Raw genomic sequence first — 24225 nt, 5'->3', positions numbered from 1 at the left:
AATGTGATTTTGGCAAAAAAAGTGACTGAAGCTGCTCTCATCTCCCCTTCCTTCACTCCCCCTGCCTTTCTGTTACTTTCTCATCTGAGCGACCACAGGGTTGCTGCTGACATTTGGCTGATAGATAACAGCTCAGAAAGCAGCCTGGTGCCAAGGTCTCCGGCTGCTCAGATGAATTCAACCCACGGTGATCTGGAGGAGTGGTGCTGCTCTGTGAGTCTGCACCGCCACCAGCCATGGATCATCCTACGCTGAGGAGAGGAGGGACATGAAGGCAGGAAGATGGAGAGGAGAGATAATCATCTCTACCTTTTCAGACACCCTACAGAGACAAGAAACCACACACACCTAAACACATTGTAGGTCTCTATATTTTAATCATTTAAATATGAACAAATTGTACTAGCGTGCAGAAGGTTTTCTAACATTTAGGGCAGCCTGTATGGCACTGCACTGGGTCTTCTAAAATTTGAAGGCTAGAGTATACTTCATCGCGTTTTCTCTACTGTAAGGGCACTCTATAGGGCAATTTATCATGTTCTATCTACTCTGATCGTCAGTGGAGCTGCATATCAGCTCCTATATCCAACGTACCTGGTCATTTGCCACTGATCGGTCTGTGCTGCTAGTAGTTTGTGATGAAACTACTCTGTGTTGGTGTCGTTTTGATACAATTACCTGAAGAAGCTTTGTGTGTTTCTCTGCCATTTATTTTATTCTCCTTTTCTCCTATTTTGTGAGCAGCCAGGGAGGTTAGTGTTGTGTTTGAGTCTGTAGTTCAGTTTTTATTCATTCTAGGTAGAGTGGGGTTTTTGTTTTGTTGTAAACTTCTTATGTTACTCCCCAAGTTCCCCTAAACATAAACTAAGATCATAACATCTACCATAGAGACATCCAAGAAGGCACTTTTGTGCTGTTTTTTTCTAACACGGGGGCACCCCCCGAGTCCACCAGTGCCCTGAGTGCACGTCACATCAATGGCAATCATATATAGTCACAGAATGGCAGTGTCTTGAATAAGACAGTTAACATGAGTGTTTTGCACATTTTGTAAGTAAAAATCACATAATTTTTGGAATATCTCAGATTAATGTAAAGCCTGTCACGGTTTAAGGAAGTGCAGGTTTGGAAAAGATGAGGAGGTAGTAGGGGGAGTTTCAGATTTAATGATGAAAAAATAAACTTACAGTCCAAAAACACAGGCAGGAAATCCCCCAAAAATAAGGGAAAAAAACAGGAACACTAGGAACCAGGGCTGATATTCTATGCATGGCAACAGTAAGCCATGGTATTGATAAGGTTCAGGAGGTTTGTAGTGTAGACAGTGATGGACAGATAGATGGATAGATTTATATATATATATATATATATATATATATATATATATACATATATCTATTTTGTATATGGTTCTGGTGATGGATGGCTTCTGCTGTCCCCTGGTGTAGCGGAACTGACAATATCTAGTAGTGATGGTCAAATTAAGCTTTTTCTTTATTTTCTATCTGCAGCTATGCTACATTTCAAAACCTGGCTCAATTGATTTTTTTTCCCATTTAGCCACATGAGCATTAGTGAGGTTCAACACTGATGTTAGCTGATAAGGGCCGGCACACAGTGATCCAGTTCATACCAAAAGGTGTTGGATGGAGTTGGTCATTTCTTTATGGATCTGGCTTTGGACCATGAATGCCTTCACGGAGATATTGTAAAAAAAAGCACCCCGTCCAGCATTTGTACATCGAGTTTTTTGTGGAGGGAGATCTGTAAAGCAGAGGGGATGCAGCCTGGAGGAGTCTACGATGTGGCTTTGTTCCAAGCGTCAACATGACTGAAACGTTGAATCTTCTTCAGGCTTTTCTAAAACAATATGTAGTCAATTCAGATCAATATGCAGTACAAAACTTTCACTGAAAAGATTTATTCAAAAGTTGAGTTGGCAGGAAAAAAAGTTTGCATTTGGTGAACATTGCAATAAGCCACAACTTGAGTTACAAAGTGCTCAATCAATCAATCAATCAATCAGTCTTCTGTACAGTGAACAGGGATTTCATAAATGACAGATAAAGACAAACCTTTGCAGACAAAGCATTAAAAGTGCAAACAATACTCAAGCTGCTAAAACTGTACCAGCTCTGAAAATAAAGTCATAAAGTTTGTATAGAAAAGTGGAAAATGAATAATTGCCAAAATTAAAATAAATACTTTGCATGTCAGCATGCCTTCAGAGTATTCAGGAAAGTGATCGACTTTCAGGCCAACTGGCTCTGTCATCGTGGAGAGAAGTGATTACGGTGTCAAGATGTGTTTTCTTTCTTAGCACGGCTCAATTAATCAGCAAAAACAATATTGATCCATGTCTTCGGCCCCTGACACAGGGTCACAGGCGCTGGAGCAGCAACCTCTGCGGGCAATAAACTGATGAACTACGCTGATGTTTTGTCACCCACATACATTTCAAATAGAAGAGTTGTCATTTTTGCTATGGCTTGGATTCAATATTATTCACATTAATATTAATTATCATCATCATCACAAGTGAAAGATTCAGCCATTCAGCTGATATAAGAGAGTTGAAGAGGACAAAATGCTTCTTACTGTACATCAACCCTACATATTCATTTGTTTCACAAAACCTTAAGATTGCAATAAAACCTCAAGAATCAATTTCACAATTTTATATATATATATATATATATATATATATATATATATAATAAAAAAAAAAACAGACTAGACTGCCCAATTTCCTTAATGTGGAGGAATCAGTCGTGGAAATAATGAGAATATGAAATGACAAAGCAGAGCGACTTCAAATAGCTTCTCTGTAGGAGCTCATTGTGGAGCTAAATGAGTCATTTCTGGTCTGTTCTCTTTTCTGTTACCATCAGTCGCTTAACACAAAATCGGGATCATGAATATCTGACATAAAGGCTGAGTTCTGCCAAAGATAACAGCGACAATTACACAGAGGGAGCAGAGTTTTATCAACGTGAAGACCCTGCCATGCACTGCTTTTTCACGTCTATAGCAGTATTCGTTTTAACATTTTAGTGGAGTCTTTTATCTGATGATTTTTGTGTTCTGACTTGACCGATCCCAGATCCCTCTGTGGATCCAGAACGTAGCACAACTCTCAGGTTTATGATGCGTTTAGAATACAAATATAGAAAAACTGTTAAAAACACATCAGTGAGGCGCACCGCTTCAATGGGTGACATGTTCCTTTACTACCATGAAGGCGCGCGCGCGCACGCACACACACACACACACACACACACACACACACACACACACACACACACACACATGTAAATACTAACTAGAGAACATTTGTGTTAATCCACCATTGAAAATAGTCCCTAACAAATTTGCTATGTCTCCCTGTTTAAGTAACATTTGATAAAAACTAAAGCGCCCAGCTGTTTTAGGAAATTACTGAGTCTTTTAAAAATGAACTAAACTTTTATTTTACATTTTTGAAGATTTACATCTTGGGGCCGAGTGCCTGAAACAGGCTGAGGAAGTCAAAGTATTGAGTCTAACATGAAGTTGGTTTTGGTCTTTATCGACAATAAGAAAATCTAGAATAACGCTAGCTGTATCCTTTAAAGTGTGGAAGGCAGATTTAGTTACGTATGTATACATTATTTTGAGAACATTACACTTATCAAACCAAATTCGAATTTGGTTAAGAGGTATGGCGGATTTCCACTGAGAGATTCAGTTTGGCTTCTTCCCCCACGCATGTGACCTGGTGATGGTTTTAGTTTTTGCATTTCCAACAAAGCAACAGTAGCCGCTTTCAGACATGGACTTCACTCCGTAAACACGCTGGCAATTTTACATGGCAACATAATATTTGAAAAAGTACCCACAGTTGTTTTTCTGTAAAGTCACACAAACGATCTGCGCGGATGATGAAAGGACCTCATGACAGTTTTCTTCCTTTACATTTAAAGTCTGGTTTGAATGTGGCCGCATTAACACTCGAGGATAATAGAAAATAAAAATAAGTCATACATCTCTCATTTAATTATTTTATATGCAACAGAAATTCTAACTGATTTAATTAACCATGATCATTTCCATGAATTTCAAGTTCAGATGTTCTCTCACATTAGGTAAGCCTTTTTAAATATATATATATATGTTTCTTAATATATTAAGGGTATTTAATTTTCCCCCTGCGCCAAAGAGAAAGCAAAAACCTCTGAAAAGTACTCATTATCAGACATTAGTCTCCATGAATGTTTAACTGGCATTGATTTTTGGATGGATTGCGTTAAGTAGACATTAAAAAAATGACCTGCTTAAAAACAGAAATGTTTTGACATGATGACACAGAATGCCAAGTCCAGAAAGGGCTTGATAAATCAATGGATGCACAGGTTGGATTCAGTACACAGGTAAGAAACAATTTACACAAAATATTTACACCCATGTTGTTTTCTCACCCACCCATCCAGAGTAAAAATACAAGCCATGAACCAAACGTTCCCTTGTAGCACTTCACAAATAAACACCACTGATACAGCAGCAATAAAGAAACAGAACCAAACCACCGTAGCACAATATACATTTCAATAGGCACAGCAGAGCATTGGGAAATGTAATGCACATTCAATGACAGTGGTCAGTATATGGCTCTCTGTTAGACTGAAGTTCATTAACAAAAGGAGATGGTCAAAGCGCGAATATTCCGTTTCAAACCGCGGAAAAGAATGATCCACGACGTGGATCCTTTTCGGACTGAAGAATTGAAAGTCATGAAATAACAGAGTGTGGGTTCAGCCATCTTCAAAGCCGCTCTTACAGCACACCAGATGTGTCTTTCAAATGGATTTGTCCCAGTTACCGTACAGAAAACAAGCGCTCCTCCCACACTGCTCTACGTCACATTTGAGAGGAAGTCAGTGGGATTGCTACACGGCATTAATCAAACTCCTTCAAGTATGAAGAAAACTATTCAACAAACTCAATTTCTTAAACAAGTCGTCTGTGAATAGAGGATGAATGAACGGCTGCATGCATAATGTCCCTGACACAGGAAATGGTAATGTACTGAGTTGTTTTTTTTGTTTTTTTTCTTCATCTAACTTCACAGCAACTGCAAATTTAAGACTGCACGGAAGCCATAATTAATTCCCCTTCATATAATGTGAAACAATTGTGAATACAATCCCATATTTAATCAAAACCAGAATTAGATGACCAAATGTAAAACTGAAAGAAATAAAATAAAAGTAGACATTCATTATTAAAGCAAGATGGCATTAGGTGTACTGCCCTGATTCATTCAAAAGACCTCGATATACTTTCACTTTCAAATTGTTAGGTCCTATAAACATGACATATCCCAAGGGTTAAACCCATTGACTACCCTCTCACTGCCACCCGAAATGAAAAGATCAGTAAACAACAAGAACCAAATGTCCCTTAAAAACACAAAGAGGTGTGACTGTGCAGTGAGCTTCACCATATTTAACATTTAACCCCTCAGTATCTGCAGAATCACTGCTAAAGTGGTGCCCAATGAGGAATACACGTTGCAGTGCATTTTGGGGCCTTTACAGTTCTTCAACTGTCCCATCTTGGTGACAATAACCATTATAGTCAGTGTAGTTGAAAGCTACAAAAAAAGTGCTTTGATATGGTGAGCCAGGCTCAGATGCATTATACATCACCAATAAGGTTTTAAATAATTTCATTTGTGTGTAACTCCTGGGTTATGGCAATCTTACTAGCCATAACCGCCCTAATACTTTACGAAGGTCTTTATTTAATTAAAGACATACACAGTAGGTATTAGGAAAACGCTGCATTTGCTTTTCAGCAAGGCACAGGCCTCAGAAGTGAAAGTGGTCCATGGACACTGCACTGTAGCTGCCCACTGATTCCTAAACACTTAGGATGGGACAATACAGGGGATGGACATCACAAAAGGGATTTAAAAAAAAAAAAGCACAACTCCTCTTAACTCCTTGTATACCATTTTTGTACATGAGCAAGTGCACTGGGAGTTGCCAGAGTAAAGACTTATACAAATAATATGGGACTCCTCCACTAGAGCAATCTGTTTAACACAATTCATTTGTAGACTCCTTCACAGCCATGACACCTGACTATGTAGGACTAGTGAGGATTTGCACCTGACAAAGAAAGAAAAAAAAGAAACTCAGGCATGACATGATTGTTGTGACCCCATACGTACATACAAGAACTATCCCAGTCGCCAAAGTAATAAAGTACTCCCACCATTTCCCTTCTTGTCTCCTGTTGGAGCCAGCTAGTCAGAGCTAATTAAAAAAAAAAAAAAAAAAGTGTTTTACATTAGAGACCAGCTCTAATACAAACCTTTTCCTTAGGAAAAATGAAGAAAAAAATTAATAAAAATAAACTCTTCCACATGGAAATGTATCAAAGTACAGGTGGACGGCACAGGTCTGCTTTGCAGCAGTCCAGCCTGGACGGTTGCTTAAGGGAATTGCCTGACTGAGCGGCAACAACAGTGTTTGACTCATACAGGACCCAGTGGGCCTGATCTTTACCGACTTCTCCTGTATGGTGACATCACTTGGGTGGGGAGGGCCATATGGGGAGAGCGTGGGCCTCGGTGTTAAAGACATACTTGTCTAGACTGAGCAGCTCCATGTCGTCAGAGAAGAGCAGATACAAGTACTTTAGCGTCTCACCCAGGAAGAAACTCTCCATCTTGTCCCGGGGCCCGGGGTTTACGGGGTCGCGGACGTTGTTAATGGACGTGTAGCCACCGCCGGGGACCTGCAGACGTGGAGGCGTTTGGTCAGGATACAAAACTCTTAATGATTTGGTCATTTCAGTTACACTAATAAGTAGGGCTGGGTACCGAATTCAATGCTTTTGAGGCACCGACCACATTGCCTTTGAAGTATCAAGTATCGAAAAATGCCTCGTCATTCAATACCCAATTTCAATACCTAAGGAGTAAATCCCATCAGCATCAGTGGGCCAATAAGCACGCAGCATGCTTCTACCAAGATCTAAAATTGGTATCGAAAAAAGTATCGTTCAGGAACCGGTATCAAAGTCACGGTATCGGTACCAAACATTTTTGAACGATACCCAGCCCTACCAATAAACCTGTTACAAGTACCTTAGTGTAGTTATTGAAGCTAAGCAGTATGTCCCATCCCCAGTCTCTGTACTTGGGGTCCTTAGTGAATCTGTACATGTAGAACAGACTTTCTACCGTTTCTGGTCTCAGCAGGTTGTGTCTGTCTGCAGGCTGGAGGATAAAAGGTGTCAATACATATCAAAATTAATTTAAAAAAAGGATCAGATTAAGATATTTTTTGTTTGACCCTTATTCAACCAGGCAGTCCCACGGAAGATATATGACATCAGTGAGCGAAGCTACATTTAAGTATAAATACAAGTTAAGAGCAGACATACTCAAATGTAAAAGTACTTTATGACTGCATAACTGACAGTAGGGCAGCAGTGGAACATATTTCTATGCATCCTTCAACACACTTGGAGGGAACAGTGAAAAAAGGATAACAAAAAATGTGAAGTTAAAGGACAAATCCAGCGCAAAATGAACCTAGGGGTTAATAACACACGTGTACAGAGTCGACCGTTCTCTGGGATATGTTTTCATGCTAATCGAATGTGACCAGTTTTAGCGCAAACCGCTAATTAGCTTATAATGCTAGTCCTCGGGGCACTGGTAAAGTAACAAGAAATCAATTTCTACACCACTAACAAGGCTCAAAATAGCACCACACTTCCACGGCAGCATAATGAGGGTCGCTACATGTAAACCGAAGCATTGAGAACTTTGGAAGTGTGCAGACAGTTTATTAAAAAGAAAGACTGTACCATTCACTATACAGTCGGGCGCCATCTTGGGAAAACAGTCATGACCAATCGAACGACGAACGCCGTGCAACCAATAACCAGTAACATAGCTCAAACACGCCGTTCGTCGTTCAACTGGTCATGACTGTTTTCCCAAGGTTTTAAGTATATTAAATAAATAAATCAAATATAATATATTAACAGGTTTCTACAGTTTCTTCCCCTGAGCCATCAGAACTCTCAATTCCTGTAAATAACCAAACCAAACATATCTTATTCTAATATCTTTTAAATGTGGAATGCACTTTGCTATTTCATCTTATCACTGACCCCCTTTAATGTGCAATTCTAATTTCTTCAAATTATATGCCCTGGATGTATGTATGTATGTCTTGTTTTGTTTTTATTTTTAAACAGTTTTGTCATTTTCTACTGACTGTCTTTAACTGATCAGAAGAGCTCTCAAAATATCGGATCATTCCACATCCAGCCTCGACAAAGGCCAAAATGCAGACTGCAACAGACAGGGTAAGGATTGTTTTTAACCCAGCCGATTACCCGAAATGCCTTTTGCTACAGAAGCAGTTGTCGATCACTTGCAGCCCCGACCGGCCAATTAAAAAGAGTGACGAGTCAGCAGTCAATGACCGAATAAAACAGAGAACCACAAGAAGTCCTTGAGCTGTCACATACAATCATAAATGTATACAAAATTTAGGCTGATAGGTCCAGTTATATGCAAGATTAGCTGGGGACAGACACGCACGCATACGCACGCACGCACACACACACTCAAATATACTTATGTAATAAAATCTGTGAAATCTGACTTTCATTTCCTTTGTTTTTAATCCTAGAACTAGAATGAGCTCCTAAAATGTTGAAAATGGTTCATACTTTGGGTTAATGAAGGCAGCAGCGGAGACAAGAACAATATTATTGGATGCTTTGATAAACCTAGAGCAGTTCATGAAAAAGAAAATGAGCACTGAGAAGGGTTAGGAAGGTCATTGTCACAACTCTCATGTCAAATTTAGACTAGCTGATGTTATTCAGCAGGGTCATCATATTACATACATACTAATATATACTGTATATATAAAATTTTGCTAAAAAGAATATGAAAAAGAAGATGACCAAATGCCTCCTTTCTGCTATTAGCCATACCTTGACAATAAGGTTGGGCCCATCACTGGCCTGTATGCTGAAGTGGACGATCTCTGGGCTCAGCCCAGTCTCCATCTGTTGGTACATCTGGTGACACGTCTCCATCAGCTGCACAGCCAGATCCATGTGGTCCCCCGGGAGGCCGTTGTGGGCCCCCAGCGCCAAGGTTCCTGGCAGGAAGCACACAAGGTGGTCCTGTAGAGTGACAAGACAGAGAGAGGTGCAATCAGGAGGGACGAGACCGAGGAGAGATAATGATGAGAGGTTGAATTGATTTCGACTGGCTGATGGAGAGAAAGACTCAATGCACATGAGCTTGTACAGCTTCTGACTCAACAAAAGCACAAAGGCCGATTGATTGAACAAGGCGGCTGCTGTCTGGGATGTGAGTTCATTGAGTTTTGGCAGTGTGAAAAATACCCTATGACAATAAGGGGTCCTTGTGCTGTACTTCCAAAACACAGCAGGTTCAAAAGCCTCACTAATGGTTCTGGGTTGAATCTACGTCGTAGGTACCTACGTAGGTACACAGATACAGACCCTACGCTGTAGCCCAATGTGCACCTGACCAGAAATGTAACGTCATGTCTCATCGACGCAGACGGCAACAACTGTGATTGGTCTGCTTGGCAGCGTCACACTTCCTCCTACTCATTTCCGGGTGCTAACATGAAATCGAGGAGAGGGTTAACCTTTCTTGCTACAGCTTACCGACTGTGGTCACAAAGCACAGGGGAGACACTTGTTTCTCTGTCTCCACCGCCATAGTCGGTACCATAGACTGTATATAAAGTCGGTACTCTCTCCGGAGCTAATCCCCATTACTCTTTCACTCGCTCAACCACACACTCCCCATGCACACACAAGTATAAATCCTCACAACGGCGCAGGCCACTTACGTAGGCTACTGCGTAGGCTCTGTGTAGAGCCTTAAGTTGGCCACTATATATACACACACACACACACACACACACAACACCACAACATTTGATTTTGAGGTTTTCAGCAGGTCCTAGGTTACATTAAGGGCCTGTGACCCCCTGCCTTTCGCACACTGACTTTTGGCGAGCATCTCTACCATTTTAGGGTTGAAGCGGCTGTGGGACAACTCTCCAACAAAGGTCAATCTGCTGGGCCCCGTCTGTCTCACAAGGTGTTTTTTCACTCCTTCCACAGCTTGAAGGTAGTCCTCCAACAGGCTGGACAATACAAAAACAGGAAGTGTGACAGATATAAATATTAGTCAGTGTTGTGTTAGACATATAAGTCGGTCTGTCTTGACTTTGTTTAGGGCTGTACAATATGACTCAAGTCAGTATCACAACTTTAAAAAAAGAAGAATATTTTTTCTGGTGTTGACATGACATCACAATTTGGCAAATACATGAAACATTATATTTAAAATACTCAAAGTAGTGCAATGCAGCGAGTTCCACTATGTAATGCATTACATCACTCTTCACGTGTTAAACAAAAAGTTCCAACAATTCATTTCCTCTCATTTTTTTTATGATAAAAAAATGATAGTATGGATTATTTCCCAGCTCTGCCTTGGTGTGGCTGCAACTTGTAAACCCAGCCTAACTACTTTAAGTACACTGAATGTTATGTCAGAAAATGTGTCTAGGTACTTTAGAACTTATACAAACATTTCTGCATGTTTTGTATTCTGTCTCTAAAGTGATTCTTGTTTTGTGAATATACAGTAAGTTTTGCTTTTCTATGGCTCTGTTGTTACATCTTAAAATCCAGTGTTTTCTTCTCACAATCACAGAAAATCCACTCAGAAATGTAAAGTTGGAATTACTCGTCTTCCGTCTTGCCTCCCTGGATCCACTGTTTGAGCAGGTATTCGTAGTAGCTGTCCGCCCTGGCACCAAGCGTGAAGACTCCTTTGTGCGTGAACTGGCCGCTGTTGGTGTTGATGAACATGGGCACCAGGCCGTCCTGTTTGCCTGGCAGCTTGTGGACCAGCCTCATTACCTCATTCACAGCCTCCTAGGAAGGTTAGAAAAAAACAGAACAGCTACCATTAACGTCTAGACATAAGATAATGAACCCAACAGCCTTGCTTCACTTACTGCTGGTGTGTGGGCCAATATGTTTGAAAAATACAGTTTTAAGGCATTTGTCATTGGAAAAGTATTAGCAATTTCACACTTTGATGAAAGTGGGCTCATCAAAAGTTATGTCACAGAGCTGGTGAAGGTTATGACAGAAATTACTCAAATTGACGTGAGATTGGGCTTCAAATCTTCAGGGGTAAGCTCGGGTTTCTGGAATCACTCAAAAACTGACAATATGATGGATTTAAAGCAAATCCTAGCTCATGCTTGTCACTTCAATCACACTAGTGTTTGCGAGCTGTACTTAATGTCGGTTTTTAACTGAAATTAAACCCTCCATCAAATATCTCTATAAATTGCATCCAATTTTTTTTCACTCCATCTCAAAGAACTGGAAGTAATGCCAAATCAAAGTTATTGGACACACAGACACACACAGACACACACAGACACACACACACACACACACACACACACACACACACACACACACACACACACACACACACACACGACTGCAGTGGAGGCCCCCCTGGTGTCCTGACCTGGTACTGGGGCTCCTGGGTGAGGCGGCTCAGCTCTCTGAATTCCAACTGAATGCTCGTGACCTCGGCCAGCGTGCTGTCTGACGTCCATCGGGGGGGGTGGGCTATTCCCTTCCCGATGTTAACGTCTGAGAACGGGATCTTTGAGGGAGTTTTGAAGGCAGGCATTAACCTGGACCCGAGATCTTTCTTTAAGTGGAGAGAAGAAACAGAATTATGGGGGGAAAATGACTTTTTCTGTCCTCTAAGAGTTAAGCATCATTGACTTTATTTTGAAAATGACACAGCTTTACACAGAACATTACCACATCAACAAATCTAAAGACACCGGAGGCCTGTACTACGAATCAAGATCAACATGTCTTGGATTTATTTCCGTTACCCGGCTTCACCAAACCAAACATCCGCGGTCCGGCATAACCTGTGTCACGACGGTGGTTCACAACTAGTTCAATCAACTCAGGGTTTCCCAATCTAGCGACGAGCGCGTTCCCATAAAAGAGGCGGTGTTTGCACAGCACAACCAATCGCAAACATGGACAAGTCTACCAGACCCGCATATTTTACATAAGACGAGCAAACGATAATCCTACAGAAATATGCAGAACACAGACACGTTATACAGGCAAAAAGCTACTGTCGCTGCTGCTACAGTAAACACAGGAAGGAAAGCTGGCAAAAAACTGCCGACCCCTTCAAAGCATAAATTACAAGACTTATCAATAGGCTATCACTGCGCCATCATTCCAGCAAAATATCTGACCAAAAATTACACTTGCCTGTAGCCTATTCTTACAGTTGCAGCCCCTGGAAGTGGTAAGTGATTGTGGGAGGAAATAAAACATGAATTTAAAAAACATAATTCAACGCGATGTGGCACTGGTAACATATACAGCCCAAGAAGCTGACAAAGATATGTATTCCCTCCGCTGAAAATCTATATCTTTCATAAAGATACCTATCAGGGAATGTAAAAGGGTTTTGTCGGTCTCTAAATGTTGTTTTCTGAGCACATCTCTCTCTCTCTCTCTCTCCCTCTCTCTCTCTCGCTCTCTCTCTCTCTCTCTCTCGCTCTCTCTCTCTGAGCACAAGCTCCACCGGATCTTCTAAGAACGGTGACACCGTTATCAAGCGAGCAGGTTAGGTGTTCAGCATAAATTACCATGGTAATTTAACCTGGTAACAAGTGACCCACTGTCGTGATACACAAAACCCTGGGTTGAACCTGAAGTAACAGGTTTCTGGTAACTTGACTTCAACTGGCCATTGAAGTGAGGCAGAGGAGGCAACGTGAAGCCCGTCAATTCTACAATGTAGTTTACGATAATGCTACGTGGGTTGCGTGCTCGTTTGTTTGAACCTTCTTAGACTGCTATTCTAAAACAACTGAACAACAGAAAACGGGAGCGTAAGAATGCCTGTTATGGGTTGACTCACAGCTTTCTCTAGGAAGAGTTGGTCTCCTGTTAGATGGTAGGTACTCAGCAGGCCCCCAAGGATACGGATGGTTGTCTCAAAAAGATTCACGTCCACGTTCTTGTCGAAGGAGAGCTCTTTCTCTACCCAGTCCTTTGCTTCTGCAAACTCTACGCGGAGTGAGTCAGAGGACAAGAGTGGGAAGGAGAAAGAGAGGAAAAGAAAAGAATTACATTTGATGACATCAATGGTGTATTAAAGATGTTTCGCCTGAAGTGACATGAACAAGTGGTCTCGTAAACAAACTCCAGACACCGCCCCCGACCACGGCTTTGTCAGAAAACTCCACTCATTTAACTCAAAAAAAAAAATATAAATTTATGAAGAGATATTGTTTATTTTCTTTCAATGCATACTTCTTTGCTGTCAAAACCTGGCACCCGCAAAAACCCAAAATGCAACTCGAATGCTAATGTAGCGGCTAATGTAGCCTCCAGATGCTAGCCTGCAGCTGAGATAAGGAGCAGGCTACAGAGATCTGGAAAGATCACTTCTTTCTGACTCCACTCCCCCAGATTCTTTTCATTTTTAAACTTGTAGTCTTCAGCGCCAACGCTACATACTTCAAACAGCCCCCTCTGGAGCCTCAAAAGGTTTTATACAACTTGTTTCACATACATAGTAGTACTACTTAACACCTGCAAGTAGACTCTGTTGTGTAAAATCGATGTAGTGAAGACAAAATGCAAAGCTACCTTTTAGAGATGGCACAAAAGATGCGAGTGGATTCAAACAGATGTGATAACTCTATATCATATCTGTATAACAGTACACTATTTTGCATTGCATTGAAACATTTTAAATGACACCTAGCCCCCAGAGAAAGGGAATAACTGACATACCTTCTTTTAGGCCCAAAATCCACATGGTGTCCAAAGAATCAATGAGCGTCAAACCCAGTCCGAACCACTCGCCAAAAGACCTGGAGATGGGCTTGAGCTCATCGTGACCCCAGGCGTACTCCTTATAGCCTTTCCACGCATGTCTGAAGGCATCACGCACCGCCTCCAGTCTGTCCACAGTTCCTGTTGAAACTGCAAATAAAATGGTCCACAAAGGAATGAATAAGAAATGAAAGTGTAATCTGAAAAGTCTGTGTTTCCTCTAGGATGCCCTCTCAACAGTCCACGTCTCATTTTCACATTATTTTCAGTAGAGGGAATATTCTGTGCCATGCATTGACAATGATGCTTTGAGCACAGCAGGATTTTGTCCTACGAGTTAGAAAAGCTCAAACTTTTAAGTTGAAGAAAAAAAAAAAAGTTGCTGGGCTTTAAACAGCATACAGTATACCAGTAGAGCTGGTCAACGCTAGGAATCTGCTTGAGGGGAAAGGTTTCTCAGTGGACCCAAAGGGCAAGGAAAGTTTAAACCTTTCTTTTTTCCAGAAGGAACAGAACGAGAGAAGATGATCTTAATGATAGAGGGCTGGAGAACTATAAAGAATGGCAATAAAATCTTATGGTTTCTGCATTTTACATCAATAAGTGGAAAACGTTGGGTTTTGGACTGTTGGTCAGACAAAACAAGACATGTGAAGATGAAAACTTTTGTTTGTTTCTGACATTTTATCAATTAAACTATTGTGTATTATTTAGAAAAACAAACAAGAGATAAATGGATAACTGGTTGCAGGGTTAGGGTTAGGTTTTGATTTTGGTTGGGTTTACTTGCTGTTATAAAGCACTTAGTAAAAAATTCCAAAATTCAAATACAGTACTGACCTTCTGGTGGGACAGGGTCATCTGGGTTGGCTGGGGCTGGGGGCGCCGCAGCTTCTTTCTCATTGTTCGAGGGTGGAGGCTCTGTGGCCTGGTCAGCTTCGATCAGTGCTCCTCTCCAGCTGCGAGACCAAAGTTAAAACCCATATTACCATTTATTTATAACTGCTTCTCTTCTGCAACAAGGGCTACAGGGCTTGGGTGCAGCTGGAAAATGCGTGATTCCAATATTCTGAATAATGTCATGTTAACATGTCATCTGCTCATCATTCTTAACAGTTGCAAAACCTTCTGTAGGTGGGAAGAAGGAAATCACCTGACGATCTTCTTTTCTTTGTCCACCTCTTCTCCTTCTTCATCTTGAACCACCTCTTGCACTTGCTTTTTCCTACCGACTGTGTCTGAAATATTTCCATCTTTCGGCAGGCTCGGTGGACCTCTCTTGTTTGGGAATGTCTTATTCTGTGGATGAATAAGCTATTAAGTCTTTAAATATATAGTCTACATAGATTATTGGTATCTAGAGTGATCTTTTATTACCATTTTAGCAAACTGAACAACAGTTGGAGCTGTCACATAATCATAACTACAGTTCAAACGTGTGGACCAGAATTAAGTACACAAGCACAAGAACAGGGCACCCTGTCAACAATGATTTGTCACCAGTAATGGATGTAACCAACCACGCACACACACACACACGTTTTTTTGTTAGAATTCGTTGAAATTCCAATTTCAAATGGGTGTGTGAACATTGTGAAGGCCCCTGTATAGTATACTTGTGTGTTTGTGTTATGCTGCATCACTTAATTGCTTTTCCTCAAAGGTAGTCTGGGAAGCCTGATTGCAGTCATTCAGCCAGATTTGGAGCACCTGGGCCCAGCGTGCCACAGGCTATAAAAGGCCAGATTCCAGTCTCTCTCGCTCTCTCTTCCTGCCAGCGCCTGCAACCCTTTGTTAAGACTATTTGTTAATTTTACTTCTCACACCTTAGACTACATTATCCACATACACCCACAAGAACAGTACCGATGTCACTGAAGAACCCACCTCACACTTAAATTTTGTTCTTTAATTTATAGTCTGTTTGTCAAAAATAAGCAACTTATTATTTCCATTCATGTTTTTGTCATGGTCAAAGAGCTGGGTTATAACAACATTCATTATTCCATTGCTACAAATATATGAAAGCCTAATACAGAGCAAAACACGGTCAACTGTACAAGTCATCTCTAAATTCACATGCAGCACTGAATTGAGAATTTATTTATTTTAAGTATTGTAACAGCTGTTTGTATTCAGCGGTTTTGTTTTTTATTATGACACTTTGAGTTATGTGTATATGTGTCTGACTGTAATTAACATGACAGATCTTTGGAGGTTCAACATTCTGGTTAGGAATTGCAGTTGCAAATGTGTCAATCTTGTCCGACTCTAGCACGTTTACTTTTTCGCTGATGTTGATTGATGTAAAATAAATAAACACAAAACACAACTCTAACCTTAATGGGAGGTTTAGCCAAAATGGGAACATTTGGTGCTCTGGGCCCCACCACAGCATCTGCACCCGCATCTGGATCCACAGCTGGCCCCATATGTGGCCCTGCCACAGGAGGAGGAGCTTTGGTTTCAGCTTGATCCAATACAGACTTCACCTCGGGAGGAATATCCTTCACGTCTCTGTCATTCAGCTCCAGCCAGTCCTCCCTGTCAGACAACCCTAAACACACAGAAGGAACAACATAATGTTAAAAATAGACTTTTCATAGAGATGGCTACAGAAAGTTGTCTTCCTTACGCTAGTCAGTTTTCATGCATGAAAAAAAAGCTATCTTAGTGTAGACGGAAAGCCATAACGAAAGGAAATAAAAGCATTTGCAGATTTAGCCATCTTAGTGCGGACGTGGTCTGAAAATCTAAATATGCTGTATGTAGAAGTATACAAGAGCTTAAACAAGCAGGTGTTCACAAACACAAATGAGCGCAAAAAAAGAATCTAAACAAAGAGATGAACCATCAGAGCGTCTCATGTGGCATTTTAGTAATTCACTGCAACTTCTCATCACTGCCAAACACAACACACACAGGCCGTCCAACTCATCAGAGTCATGCAGCAATACCATTACAGTGAGTTTAGTGTTTACCTCTCCACTGCTCTGTCATGCTGGGATAGGAGAGCAGTCCAAATATGAGCAGCAGAGCCAGCAGGAACAGGATGAGGCTTCGCTGGAGCCGAGACAGCTGCTTCCATTTCTGTAGGCAGATATAAAACAAAGCTAACTACACTGAAACATGACCAACAGCTCTGGATTCAAATCACAAGCGTCTGTCAGCAGATTCCAACACCTCCAACCCCCTCTCACAATATCTTACAAATCTGTTTATGCTTTTGAAAGTAGAGTGGCTAAGGGAAAAGCGTGATGGCCTTTCTGGTCTGGCTTACCCTGTATAATCTCAACATCTCTCTCCACCCGATGCATTAAACCAAGTGACAGCTCACAAATAAACAATCCAGCTCAAGCCCAGCAGTGCAGAGGGAGGGACAGAGGCAGGGTCTCTCAGGAGAGAAGGCTAACAGGCAGAGTGGTACCACTCGGTTGCCTGCTCTAATTAACACCTGTGCAATACCATGAAACTATTGAGCCATCGTCTGTGAGCTGTGAAAGAACACACAACAGACTTCATCTCAGGGGACGTTTTCTTTTGCTATAGCTCATTCACCATCACACAATCTAAATATTATGTGTAGTCCAATGGTGCTTTTTTTTTTATACAAATCTTCAGGAGACATTTTATCAACCAGGCATTTGTAGTATGGCACAGTGAAGAAGATAGTTATTCATTTTCTCCATCTGCACTTGGCTGGAGGAATGGAAACTCACTCGGCAGACCAACACTCACATGACAATGAGAGATCCAGAGCTTCTACCTGACTTGCGTGTCTTTGGGAATGTTAAAGAAAGCCAATGTGGAGGAGTCCTGAGGACATAAACGCTGAGCCAACAAGCCACTCAAAAGGAACATGATTTGCACAGGTGCACGGGAGTGCTGGGCCTGAGCCAACGTCTCTGATGCTATAAATCTGGCTTTATGGAGGAACTGTCTGTTGATATACTGCGGAAATAAAAATGTTACAGATCAGTCGATAAGAGCGCCGGTTTGCCTTTTCAATTCAGAGAACTAAAATAAAATCCCTTTATGAAAGCTGACCGTGCCGTTTAGCTTTTTTTTTCCTTTCTAAAAAAAGAGGTGACAGAAGTAATTGTGTTGAAATGAAATTTTGAATGCCAAATTAAAATAATCTTTAATACTACTGAGGGTTTTTGTTCATGATTAATCATTTCTATTTGCATTTATTTATATTTAAACACGATAACTACTTAGTGTTTTAAGGATTACAAATTAATGCAAAAATGGATTTCAGACCATTTCTTTGGAAAAATAAAAGTGGGCACTAATTTGACAATTAAGTGTTGAGAGATGGCATCATACATAAAGCAGATGTGTTGGAAAAAACAAGATGTGTTGGACCATATATGATTAAACTAAAGGGGAACACACACCAGCAGTGTATAACACAAATCAGAACACTTGCACCCATTTTTTTTATTATTTTTTGGGCATTTTTAGGCCTTTATTGGCAGGACAGCTGAAGACATGAAAGGGGAGTGAGAGAGAGAGAGAGAGAGAGGGGGGAACGACATGCAGCAAAGGGCCGCAGGTCGGAGCCGAATCCAGGCCCGCTGCGTCGAGGAGTAAAACTCTATATATGGGCGCCTGCTCTACCAACTGAGCTATCCGGGCGCCCGCACCCACTGTTTCCTGTGCAAACCCTCATACTTGCGGTGTCTTGATGTGCATCACTGCAGGTCACTGTGCATCAGGATACAACACTGTCTTATTTCTCAGCGCCGTCGACACATTTCAACTCTCCGGAAAAGCAGCAATTTGATCCCATTTGCTCCCCAGAACAGCACGTCCTGGCTACTGTTCCCTGACTACAGTACTCCCTTGTGTATGGTGCATTCGCTGTGTGCTAAATAATACATCTGGTCTATGATGCACTTAACACTAATAGCTGTTAGCAATCTCTCATTGCTTGGTGAAGAAATACACTTTTAATCCTTCCAGAAACTGACAGGCCGATGGCAAGCTTTTATACACACCTGACAAAGTGTGCATAATAACCATGGCCTGCTGTGTTCTGCAAAATATTGCAAAGCATCATTGTTAACATGTAAGCAGATCACTTTTGTAACATTGCGAAATGACCAAGGCCTATACTCAAGGCAGACAAAAATCTAATGGCTTGTATTTGACAAGGGATTTTATTTCTTTTATCCTTTTTTAAGTTTTTCCTCTCTCTTTCTTTCTCTGAGAGTGTCATTCATTTGTGAAAAAAGTAATTAAGTAAAGTTTCTATCTCTGCAGAAGAAGTTTTCTTCTTGCTGCCCTTACGTATTTTTATTTCTTCTTAGGCATTTTTTTTCTCCTTTATTTTCCTCTTGTCTGAGTGTAACGTTACCTGCTGTCAAATGTCAGTGGCCTGTTGGTTTGTGGTTTGCACACAGCACTTAAGTCTGCTGCCCTTATATGGGCTTATTGGGGCTAATTTCAAATAGCCTTGCAGGTGCCTTCAACCCCACCACATAGGATTATCTTATTTTCCTCTTAAAGTGATGGTTCGGAGTAATTCACCCTCGGGTCCTTTGCACCATGACCTCGAGCCAAACACCCCCCAGAAGCTTTTTTCACCTGGGTCTAACATTGGGCGAGTTAGCGTAGAGTAGCGTTAGCCGCTGAATAGCTTAGCGCAGGGGCTAACGGACCCACGTTTGTATCTCTTAAATGACCCCACTAATAATGCCCGAAATGATACCAAAGGTCTACACTAGTATATATAGGTTATGCTCTCATAAAACGATGGATTGGAAAGTTTGTAAGTACACCAGAAGTTTACGTAAATAACACTTGCCTGCTGGCTTCTGCTCTCTGCTGTTGTTGTTGCTGCTGTGAGACGAGTGCTTAGGGACATCTACAAATTACAACACCGAAAAGAGATGCAACAAAAATAATTTTTAATTTAACTTATTTTTTAAAGTAAGTGCTGTAATATAACTAGCAGGAGACAAGTAATAATTGAGGTAAGTTTGGAGACATTACCTTATTTAATCATTAAATTAATACATATTTTTGTTGTATCTCTTTTCGGTGTAGTAATTTATAGACGGCCCTAAGCACTCGTCTAACTGCAGGTAGCAGCAGCAACAGCAACAGAGAGCTGAAGAGAGCAGGCAAGTGTTCATAAACTTCTGGTGTACTTACAAACTTTCCAATCCATCGTTTTATGAGAGCATAACCTATATATACTAGTGTAGACCTTTGGTATCATTTCGGGCATTATTAGTGGGGTCATTTAAGAGATACAAACGTGGGTCCATTAGCCCCTGCGCTAAGCTACTCAGCGGCTAACGCTACTCTACGCTAACTCACCCAGTGTTAGACCCAGGTGAAAAAAGCTTCTGGGGGGGTGTTTGGCTTGAGGTCATGGTGCAAAGGACCCTAGGGTAAATTACTCCGAACCATCACTTTAATGCTTTGTGCAAGAACAAATAGAAGAGAAAAATAAGAAAACATTCATGCACAAGGCCCATTATGAGCGAACTTGTTAGACCAGTTGAACAAGAATGAAAGAGGAAATCCGTGAACAAAGCAGGAACCCCCCCCCCCGAGGAAGGAAAAGCAAACAAAAGAACGAGACGTGAAATGATAAGTGCAACACAATATGCCTGTCAAACCGTGAGTAGCAAAACCAACAGGAGATAAGGATAGTGATAAGACATAAGAAAGGAGTGAAAGGTGTAAGAAATGGCAGAGCATAGAAAACAAGACTAAAGAAAATGTGCAGGTAGACGAGAGAGAGACGGTGAGGAGAATGTGTTTATCTCACTGTAGTGATCAGAGATGTAATGTGCTCAGGGGAGGTTTTTATCTGATGAGTTTGAAAGTTCAGGCTGCTCCACAACAAAGGAGGCGGAAGAAAAGCAGACTGGAACCTAGGAATCGATTTGTCTGAAAAAAAGAGATGCATTTCATGAAGACAAAGATGCTTTTTCTCAGTGATGTGGTCAGAAGCAGAACCAAGCCGCTGGAGGCTTACAGCGGAAGCCTTTTTGCAACCATTCAGTGAAGGTTTACTGCATATAGTACCATGTTATGGCACGTGCTGCGATAGAAGATATTCTCCATATCCTCCACCACTGCCATCAACCATAACTGCGGTATGGCAGTGATATGTATGGACCTACAGGTGTGAACACGAGTTGAGCACAAGCTCATTATCTTGCATCCAACACAGGCTTTCAGTGTCAACGTGGTAAAGAGCCATGATCTGGACACTGCCCTACAGGACCACTCACCCTCCAGCAGGACTGTCTCCGGTGTTTGCCGTTGTTGTAAGTGTGACTGTGCGGATCATTGAGCGTCAGAGAGATGAAGTCCTTTCTGGAAGGCGGATACATCCTCTGATCGGGGCCAGTCGTAGCTCATAGACGCTGCATTCAGACAAGTAAAACACACAGTTAGCCTGGCCATGACTATCTCCTAATATAACTATTCATATAGTAAAAATACCACACACTGAATTTCTTAAATGTGAACATTAGCTACTTTTGTCTGCTTTCATAACACTGTCAATGTAATACATTGGAGGGTTTTTGGACTATGGTGGTTTTGGAGGCAGAGGTTAGTAAAACACCACAATACAGAAATCCTGCTGGATGTCTTGATCTAGGTTTGGAGTCCATGCATGATGGTAAGGTGTAGTTATCTTTTCTGTTTTCTACCTAAACTAACAGGTAAAAAGATGTCAGGGTATCAAGACGAAAACCAGGACACATTATGGTTATTTCACCAGCATTTAACTGACTTTGATTTAAATGTGTATGTTTTTATAAAAGGGGAGTATACAATTAAGTTATTAGGATAGTTAAAACCGGCTCAGTGGATCCTCGACTCCCCACTCCCAAACCTGAGAGACCTCCGCTCGAGCCGTCTCTAGAAAGGGGCATCTAACATCATTAAAGAGATTTCTTTCTTCTTTTTTTTATGTATATTTATACATGCTGCTAAGTGGAGTAATTGCTACCAAAACAAATGCTGTTGTGTTTAACACGCAGTGACCATAAAGTATCTATCCAATTTTATTAACACCACCAGAAGGAGTAAACAGAGAAGGATACAATTGTTGATTTGCAACATACCAGCCCTGGGTATTTTGTGCAAAGTGTCCTTTTGCATTTGACACTACGCACAGCATATAGCTATCACAGAGATATTACCTATACCTCCAATACTATCTTCATTTCATCTGGTTGAAATGCCAGTTCTCCTGATGATATTTTATTCTATGCTAGTTTAATGTAGCAGTCTTGTACTCGTTCTTCTGTGATAGACAAGTTCCAGCTGCTGCCATGTTCTTTTGCAAACACCTTCATGAACTGTTTCCAGATTCCACATTTCCAGAGAAGAAGCTAAGAATTGTCACTGCTTGATTTGAGGTTTTTTTAATCTGAGCTGGAAGAGTATCATTTGCCACTCACAGCAGCTGCACTGATCAATGTACAACACCGACTTAACTGTCTTCAACACAGTAACATGTATCATATAAAATACAGCAAGGATGACTGCTGATTTGGTGGGCTTTTTGTAATGCAACATGCACATGTATACACTTCGGTTGTTTTATTTATTTCATTTGCAAATTCTGTATTTTTATTTATATACATACATACATACATACAGTAGTTTACATCACTGTTGAGATACAAACTTAGATGCATTCATCGTCATCCCCTTCAGCACCATGGACAGCTGACGTGCAAATGGACGTGCGCTTAGCTCTTGAGTGATGTTTTAAGAAACGGGTGTAAAAAACTCACAAGAGCCCTTAGAAAACGCTTTTAACATCAAATACCGATTGTTACCGTGAATAACAACTGGACATAGCAGTGATGCGACTTGCAGTGGTAACAGAGTCTATGTAAGGAAGCTTGATCAGAGATTACAAGTAAAAACAGCATCCACGCAAAGCTAAAAGGGTATTCTGTAAGTCTTGCAGCTAGTTACTTCATCAAAAGTACACTTTACAATGGAATTATTTTAGGAATGCACTTAAAGAGCAAATTATTGCAAGTTATATAAAATAACTAACGTTAACGTAAGCTTCATTGCCTAGTAAATTACAGTCACGAGCTTTTTCAGCAAGGTAGGCTAATTGTTATCTTATTTTGTTAACTAGCTAGTTACACCCCTGCTCCACACATCACGGACATGCGGTTTAAACACACGGACAAAATCACTAACAGCTAGTCCTACATTAAGCTGCCTCCCCCCTCACCTTTGTGCCTGGTTCGTTGCCTTACAGCGACGTTATTCTCCTGAAAGCTAAGCAGCTGTTAGCTAGCTATGAGAGGCTTGCGTCTTCGGCTTGTTACTGAATGGAAAGTGACACTACTCGGCAGTCAGAAGAACCACCATGTAACACAGTAGTCCGTCCGACTGTCACACAAGACGACCGTCTGCTACATGAAATGTCAAATAAATGAAACTGAAGAAAACATGGCTAAAGTTAACGTAAGCTAACTAACTAGCAACCAGAGACAGATGCGGAAAAGCAAGAGCTGACGAGATGATGGTGCGCGTCATGTGACGTGTGCACGTGTTGTGACGGTATGAGCGTTAACCCTTACCAAGCCTGTTGTCTACGTTCAACCATAGACTGTATATTAATATTAACAGTCTGTTCATCACAGCGTTCACAGATCAGATGTAATGACACAACTTTTGGCTTTTTTTTTGGTACTGCAGGTCATTTTATTTAATTCCAGCTGTCCTTAAAACACTTTTTAAAAATCCCTAAATGACCATCTCCTTTTAAACCCATGTAAAATTAATTCGATTTCAAACTATTCTCTATAGCAGAGTCTCTATAGCTTACAGACACTTTTTTTTTTTTTTTTTTGCATGCTGACTAATATTTACAGTATTTGAAAGTTATAAAAACCTTGTTGCAGGTTCTGCAACACATTCAGATGTTGGGCATCATCGGGTCAAAGTTTAATGTGTCCAATACTTTTATTCATGACCAAATAATTACAAAATTATTGATAATAAAATACACAGTCAACATTTGGTTATGTATTTTTTTTTTATTCAGCTGACAAAATTCTTTGAATGAGCTAATGGCGGGATCACACGAGAAAGATGTCCAGCATGTCATTTCAGATTTTTTAAAATGATACTTTACTTGTTTAGTACAAATTAACAATGATCAGTCTCAGCCAGCTAAGGCAATCATATGGAATGATGATATGACAAATCTAAATATAAAAAGAAAACACGGAATAT

General features: G+C 40.8%; 1 protein-coding gene across 2 annotated transcripts; it reads right to left on the bottom strand.

Annotated features, from left to right (window-relative positions):
- Nucleotides 1–1901: 1901 nt before the first annotated feature.
- Nucleotides 1902–23522, bottom strand: man1b1a (mannosidase, alpha, class 1B, member 1a). Of its 2 annotated transcripts, none has more exons than XM_039780366.1 (14): nt 23216–23522; nt 21237–21371; nt 16962–17070; nt 16320–16537; nt 15134–15279; nt 14821–14939; nt 13939–14130; nt 13058–13206; nt 11621–11809; nt 10817–11007; nt 10088–10208; nt 9010–9204; nt 7136–7267; nt 1902–6783 (listed from the first exon to the last, which is right to left on the bottom strand). In XM_039780366.1, exons 2-14 carry the CDS (start codon nt 21336–21338, stop codon nt 6574–6576), a joined length of 2073 nt encoding a protein of 690 aa, XP_039636300.1. In that variant the 5' UTR covers nt 21339–21371; nt 23216–23522; the 3' UTR covers nt 1902–6573. The 2 variants fall into 2 exon arrangements, with proteins under 2 accessions (XP_039636300.1, XP_039636302.1); XM_039780368.1 differs by lacking the exon at nt 23216–23522 and adding an exon at nt 22649–23209.
- Nucleotides 23523–24225: the final 703 nt, after the last annotated feature.

This window comes from Perca fluviatilis, chromosome 17, assembly GCF_010015445.1.
Source record: "Perca fluviatilis chromosome 17, GENO_Pfluv_1.0, whole genome shotgun sequence".
NCBI classification, from domain to species: Eukaryota; Metazoa; Chordata; class Actinopteri; order Perciformes; family Percidae; genus Perca; species Perca fluviatilis.
This window is presented reverse-complemented; position numbering and strand designations above follow the sequence as displayed.